This window comes from Myotis davidii, unplaced genomic scaffold, assembly GCF_000327345.1.
Source record: "Myotis davidii unplaced genomic scaffold, ASM32734v1 scaffold174, whole genome shotgun sequence".
Classification (NCBI taxonomy): Eukaryota; Metazoa; Chordata; class Mammalia; order Chiroptera; family Vespertilionidae; genus Myotis; species Myotis davidii.
Window position 1 is genome coordinate 4,858,025 of NW_006289087.1, and position 6,969 is coordinate 4,864,993.

The 6,969-nt window shown below is 47.6% G+C and overlaps 1 protein-coding gene across 3 annotated transcripts in view; it reads right to left on the reverse strand.

Annotated features, from left to right (window-relative positions):
- The window catches only part of RRP15 (ribosomal RNA processing 15 homolog), a 25,964-nt gene extending 20,368 nt beyond the window's left edge, over positions 1–5,596 (reverse strand). For all 3 annotated transcript variants that reach the window (XM_006761279.2, XM_015562375.1, XM_006761278.2), the window contains exons 1-3: positions 5,436–5,596; positions 2,284–2,558; positions 786–883 (exon numbers count right to left, since the gene is read on the reverse strand). In XM_006761279.2, coding sequence (XP_006761342.1) covers positions 786–883; positions 2,284–2,558; positions 5,436–5,580 — 518 coding nt within the window. In that variant the 5' untranslated portion in view covers positions 5,581–5,596. The remainder of the gene's footprint in view (positions 1–785; positions 884–2,283; positions 2,559–5,435) is intronic.
- Between the last annotated feature and the right edge of the window lie 1,373 nt (positions 5,597–6,969).

Genomic DNA, 6,969 nt, shown 5'->3' on the forward strand with positions numbered 1-6,969 from the left:
AAACATATATAAATAAATATTTGCTTTTGTGATTAATCACTATGCTTTAATTATGTTCAATTTGTAACAATGAAATTGGGGGTCACCACAACATGAGGAACTGTATTAAAGGGTCGCGGCATGAGGAAGGTTGAGAACCACTGCATTAGAAAATGACCAAATAACGCAGGTGACTAGGCAGTTAACGTCAGTCCACTACACATAACTGCTGTGTTCTTTAGAGAAAAACAAAAGGGTACCTCCGTGAACTTGCCCGACTCCCCTGTACCCTCTCCTGGGACCTGTCCCCATGACCAGATGCACTTCGATTCTCAGGCGATGAGAACTCCTCTGGATGGGTCGGGCCAGGAACCCTCAGTGGCCACCAGATTCTACTTATCTGGACACACAGGGCATCATCTAAATGTGTGGTGCCAATGATAAAAAAAGTGCAGACTAAAAGGGTAGCATGAAGCTGCTATAACGTGAAACTCACGCCATAAATATAACGCAAGATAACAAAAATCACCAAGTGCTGTAAATTTAGACACCAGCACGAGAGCCACACAGTGAGTATTCTGATGACACTGTTCTCGCGACTATAGAAACAAGATGATCTGAAATAGGGTTGTGCCGATCACACACTTAGCACACGGTACTCCTTCCCAAGAGGCCCGCAGCCTCTGGCTGAACTCGGGAGCAGCAGGCTGGCTTACACACAGCCACTGGCTCTGAGAATCGAGTGAGGGGGCGAGGCGGGGGAGTGCGGTGTACTGAGGATCTAAGGGGCCACACCTCTGCCTTACCTCGTGGCGATCCTCTGCAGATTCCTCTCGGTGTCTTTGTCGGTGACCACATCTGGCTTGACCCTGCACATCATTTCCCACTCCCGCTTCTTATCGAGCTGCGTGACAGACAAGGTTATGAAAGACCTCAGACATTTCGGAAAGGGCTGCCCTTTCCACGATCCTCCGACTTTCGCCAGGTCACCAACCATCCGGCTCGGTGTGTCTCGGGGACTTGGGGAGCCTGTGGTTAGCACTCAGCCTGGCATGTGAGAGGCACCGGGTGGGTTTCCACCGGGCCGGCAGCGGGGCCTGGAGGGCCGCCAGCTCACGGAGCCCGGACCAGGCCGGTGTGGGAGCCGCTGTCACAGATCAGAGGGGGCACCAGGAAGCCCCCAAGCCCTCCCACTGTAACCAGTTTGACCCCTTCAGTGCCGGGGAGCGCGATTGCACTCCTCCTGTCTTTCGCCAAAAGTGCCGGGAGCGCTATCAAAGCTTCGAAATGGCGTCCAGTTCTAAGTCTGCTTTTATTAGTGATGATATTGCTAAATATGTCAATGTAGTAAAGGTTTCCTTAAGTTTTTGAATATGTAACTTCATTTACTTGCGATTCATCATTTTTTTCCTCAACTGCTGTAAAATCAGCAAAAATGCCTTGGCAATTTTAGCATAGCTCCTAGGATATTGGTTGGCACTCAAAAGGGTTAAACACTGTTGCTTTTCAGAAACAAGCCTTCCCAGCAGACAAAAAGATGAAGACTTTATATCAGCTTTTAAATGGACAGCGTCATATCCAGATGTAGCCTGTTTACACAGCAGCTGCTTTCCTTTTTACGAAGCATTGAAATCCACCTTTTACGGCACATCTGACCATCATCCTTGCCACATGTGGCAACTTGGTCACAAACCACAGCACACGGATTCTTGCCCACCACGCAGAAGCAGAGGGGGCCCGGAAATAAGAAAACCCCACAGATAAAATAACCTAATTCAAAACCGCCTCTCCAGGCCCCCTTTAATGCGTTACTCTAACGTCTATCATCAGAGATTTGCCCAAAGGTAGACTGAATTCAAGGCGATCTAGCAGCGAAATAGTCGGTTTTCAGAACTGCAACCAATCCCTAAGGGCATCGTCACGGATCTTTATTATAAAATAGGTTTTGGCAAAAAAGCAACTAATGGGATGATCAGCCCAGCACCTAATAAAGTTAGCACATGGCCGGCCAAATGGAATAAAAAGACAGGGGTCAGAGCCACATGGGTAATTCCTTGATTTTAAAAGGATAAACTTGCTTGGAGTTTATATCTCTGTTGCTTTCCAGGTGATTAAAAAGTAAACATACTCCACGGTATAACTTAGACGAGGACTGTGAACAGAACCCTGGTTATCCAACCCCACAGGCAAAAAGTCCAACGCTGGAATGTTAATTGAGCAAACACTGCAGGGACAAGGCGGCCCAGGTAAGGCCTGAGAACCAGGCAGACACGCAATCTAATCTACAAAGAGCCGGACACATACCTGCTTCCTCTTCTCTAGCCTCTCCTGCTTTACCTTCTCCTTTTCCTTTTCCAGCTCTCTGTTTTTGACCAGGATGGTGGGTTTGCTCTTAGGGGTTTTCTTGTTCAGGATTTTAGCCATGGCATCGGCCCAGCCCGAGCTGGTCCCCGCGGCGGCTCCCGCAGCATTGTCGCCGTCGTCGTCACAGGGTTCCAGCTCATCTTCATTGTCAGCCTCCGCTGCTTCGTCATCAGAAGAAAAGTGGCCCTTTTGTGACGCACGCCTTCCTGTGGAGCCTAAGAGAAGGAACAGATTAAACTCTGATGCCGGAGGCAGAGGTGGCCCTGGAACCGTTCTCCATCCGCCCCCATTCTCTGGGACAGTGACAAGTACCACAGCTGCAGGGACAGTGGAGGGCAGGGACAGTGGGACCCTCCACCCTGGCCGCCAGGCTCTGAAGGTCTGGCTCAGCCCTGTTGACAGGGGAGGCTGTAGGGTCACAGGAGCCAGGACCCAGAAAGCAAAAAAACAAAACAAAACAAAACAAAAAAAACCCAAAAATAAAAATTCCAATCCCAGAAGTGGAACTGCTGGGTCAAATGGCAGCTCCATTTTTAAGTTTTTGAGGTAGCTCTATACTGCTTTCCACAGTGGCCGCACCAATCTGGATGTGGAATCTAATGAACAAAATAAACTATCAAACAGAACAGATCGGCCTCATAGATAGAAAATAGACTGACAGCTGTCAGACGGGAGGAAGGCTGTGGGCCTGAGTGAAAAAGATGAAGGGATTAAGAACTATGCAAACACACAAAAAAACCCAAAAAACTCACGGACACAGAAAACAGCAGGGGAATAAATGGTGATGGAAGACCTGGGGTGGTGAGCACACAACACAATATACAGATGCTGTATTATAGAATTGTACACCTGAAACCTGTATAATTTTATTAACCAATGCCACCCCAATAAATTCAATTAAAATTTGTTTAAAAGAGAGAAATGATGGAAAGAGCTGACCTTTTAGTTGGTGGTTATAATACTCCCAATGTTGGCATTACTTTTGCACAATACCTTTATTTTTGAAGTGCTGAGAATTCATGAAAAGGATGTAAAAGCTAAATATTAAATATAGTTAAAAAAACTTGAAACATGTTAGAAAACAGCCAATAAAAACATAGTAATCATTTATCTAAATGTAAAGAACAGGATGGTTTAAATGTTTATCAGTGAAGAATGCCGGGTGATGAAAAGCAGAAGTCTTGACCAACTACAACACTGACATCTAGTGTTTTGTCCTGATGAATTCTCACACAAATCGCAGCACATTTCACGTTTTTTCAGCTGCACTGTAAAGGCGGCCAAAGGCTTTGCGATTGTGTAAGCCACTCCGACTCTCCACTTCTAAACGGACTATTTTCTGGTGTGTTTCCTCTCCAGCTTGGCTACCATAACACTCACATATGGGAACATGATACATCTGTGAAGTTTTCTAACGCCATGTTGTAAACCAGCACTCACCCCACCAATTAAAAGAAAAAAAAAAAACCCAGAAGAAGTCACTGATGTCATAGTTTTTATTTTATTTATTTTTTTTAAAAACAAGCTTTAGCCCAGAAGATTTAAGCCAGGCATTCACTGCCGATGGAAATGATGATTTTTATGTAAGTAAATGAAAAACGCCAATGCAATGAGTTCTTCCAGCCACTAGAACGCAAGGCCTACTGCTAGGACACCAAAGATAATCACCATGCAGATCGGAAAGCAGAACTGGTTCTTAAAAGTATACTGCATCACATACAGATGAGATTTTTTTTGAGTTTTCAACTAAGTAATCTTTATTTTATTTTTTAAAAAATTCTTTATTGTTTAAAGTATTACATATGTCTCCTTTTCCCCCCATTGACCTCTCCCCGGTCACTCCCACCCCTCAAATAAGTGATCTTTAATAGCAGAAAGTAAGTGGATATATCCACAGGTCTCAGGGAACCAGATACAAGAAAAAAAAAAATCCTCTGAAGTCCTGTGTGTTATTTTAAACATTAACTCTAACCTGAAATTCTATTTTAAAACTGGAAATAAGGAAGGACTAGAGAACGCCAACATTGGAAGTATTATAACGCTACTGAGAATCATCGGGAGAGGCGATTCGGGGCCCTCGGGGAGCAATGACCAAGGGTTCCAAGTAGACCTTTCTGCATTCCCGGGAAGCCTCCTGCGGGCTTCAAACCTGGAGTTTTACATTTTACTTTATGGCTAACATCTAGGGCAGGGCAGGAGACACTGGCATTTCTCATCTCCTCTCCCTTTCAATCTCGCCATCTGTCCCTGATCCCCAGATATGGGCACAGGCCGGCAGGAGAGCGAGTCACTGACCTTATTTATTAGCACCTGGAATGGGGACCCAGTTTTAAGAAGCCTCCCAGCCCCTGGATATGATGCGCTGAGTCCTCAGGGAGGATGAGGGAGGGAAAGGAAAAAGGAAAAACCCTCCAAGTTTCTCTCCCCAAAGCAGTGGTTCTCAACCTTCTGGCCCTTTAAATACAGTTCCTCATGTTGTGCCCAACCATAAAATTATTTTCGTTGCTACTTCCTAACTGTCATGTTGCTACTGTTATGAATCGTCACGTAAATATCTGATATGCAGGATGGTCTTAGGCGACCCCTGTGAAAGGGTCGTTCGACCGCCGAAGGGGTCGCGACCCACAGGGTGAGAACCGCTGCGGCGTAAAGGCATCACACGCCTTGGAGGGTAGATAGATCAGTTTAACTGCAAAAGTGTGTGCAATGTTCTTCTCAAAGAAAGACAATAAAAAAAGAGCGACCGTTTGGGGGTATCGCAAGTTTTTGTTTGCTTTTTTAAGGGCAGAGCAAGGGTTTGAACGACAAGAGAAGGGAGGAGGCCAAAGAAGTCAGATGCCATAACCCCGGCCAATGCAGAGGCCGGATCAGTGCGTGCAGAACCAAACACATCCCGACTGGGGCCAATGCTCTGTGCGAAGATGGAAACTGCTATCGTAAAGGTCATGACTGTCATCCCAGCAATGTATTATAGGGTGCCCCGCGGGGGTGAGGTCCAGGCGGCTCGGAGCCAAGGCGCCGCATCCCCGGCTGCCCGCAAACTCGGCCCGGCCTTTCCTGCGATCGGCCACCGCCCCGCCGCGGCACGTTACCTCCCACGTCGGCAGCGTCTTGGCCCTCATCTTCCAGCTCCGATGCTGCAGCCTTGGCTACCGTTTTCATCTTCTTTTTCCTCTTGAGGGCATGTTTCAACTTCTTCCCCGCACTCCCACGTGAGTCGCGCACGGCCGCGGCCATGTTTTCTCAACCGGAAGTGCCGCATGAGAGCTGCGCCGGGTGGGGAACGCGAGAAACTGGGGCCTCGAGTTCCGGCGACACAAGGTTCCGGGGCGGGGCCTACTAGCCCGGAAGTCGCGGCCGCCGTCTCAGGCTTGGGTTGCAGAGAAAGGTCTGGCTCCCAATTGCAAAACGAATAATAGAATCTCGCGTTCTCCCCTCAGGTCCCGCGTGGTCAGGGATTCATCTCACTTTTCTGCCCCAGTGCGCGGGTCCCTCCTCCGCGGGGTGCTCCTCCTGCCTCCCTCCCGGGCCGGCGTATCCCTAGCAGCGGTTCTCAACCTGTGGGTCGTGACCCCTTTGGCGGTCGGTCCAACGACCCTTTCACAGGGGTCACCTAAGACCATCCTGCATATCAGATATTTACATGATGATTCGTAACAGTAGCAACATTGCAGTTATGAAATAGCAACGAAAATAATTTTATGGTTGGGTCGCAACATGAGGAGCTGTATTTAAAGGGCCAGAAGGTTGAGAACCACTTCGGGCCTAAGGTGAGCTGGTCACCTGCTGTCGCAGCCTCGTGCACCCTCCAAACAGCTGCCACAACCGAGCCCTAATTTCCTCCCTAAATTGTTGGCTCCTTGAAAGTAGGGACCATATCTCATTCTCCAGCTTATACCCCATGGCCATGGGAGCCCTCAAACTATTTTTGGAAGGAAGAAAGGTAAGAGTGAGTGAGTGAATGACAGAATACATCTATTGGTATAAGGTTAATGAGCCAGACGGAAAAGATTAATAAACCCTTGCATCGTGTTTTATTTATTTTAAAATATATTTTACTGATTTTTTACAGAGAGGAAGGGAGAGGGGTAGTAAGAAACATGGATCAGCTGCCTCCTGCACGCCCCCTACTGGGGATGTGCCCGCAACCATGTGCAAGGTACATGGCCTTGACCAGAACCGAACCTGGGACCCGTGAGTCCGCAGGCCAAAGCTCTATCCACTGAGCCGAACTGGTCAGGGTCTCACATGTTCTAAAGCAGTGGTTCTCAATCTTGGCTGCACATTAGAATCACCTGGGAATCTTTTTAAAATCCTGATTTCTGGGCCTCTTCCTCCGGAAATTCTTTCTTTGTTTCTAATGTTGTGCCCTCACCCCATAACAAAGAAACAGAATTTTTTGTTGTTTCTGGAAGCCCATGCTGCCCCATGTACACCTTTACCTGCCGTGGTGCGTTGGCCTTGAACCTGCGTCCTGCCTACTTTCCTATTTAGCCCTTGTTTTTGTCTGGTGTTACGGAGTTCAAAACCACGTTGGGAAAGCTTTGGAGAACACCGTAGAGAAGCAGCAGAGAGGGAAAAATGACTACAGAAAAGAGGAGAGGGACATGCATAGGAAACACCATT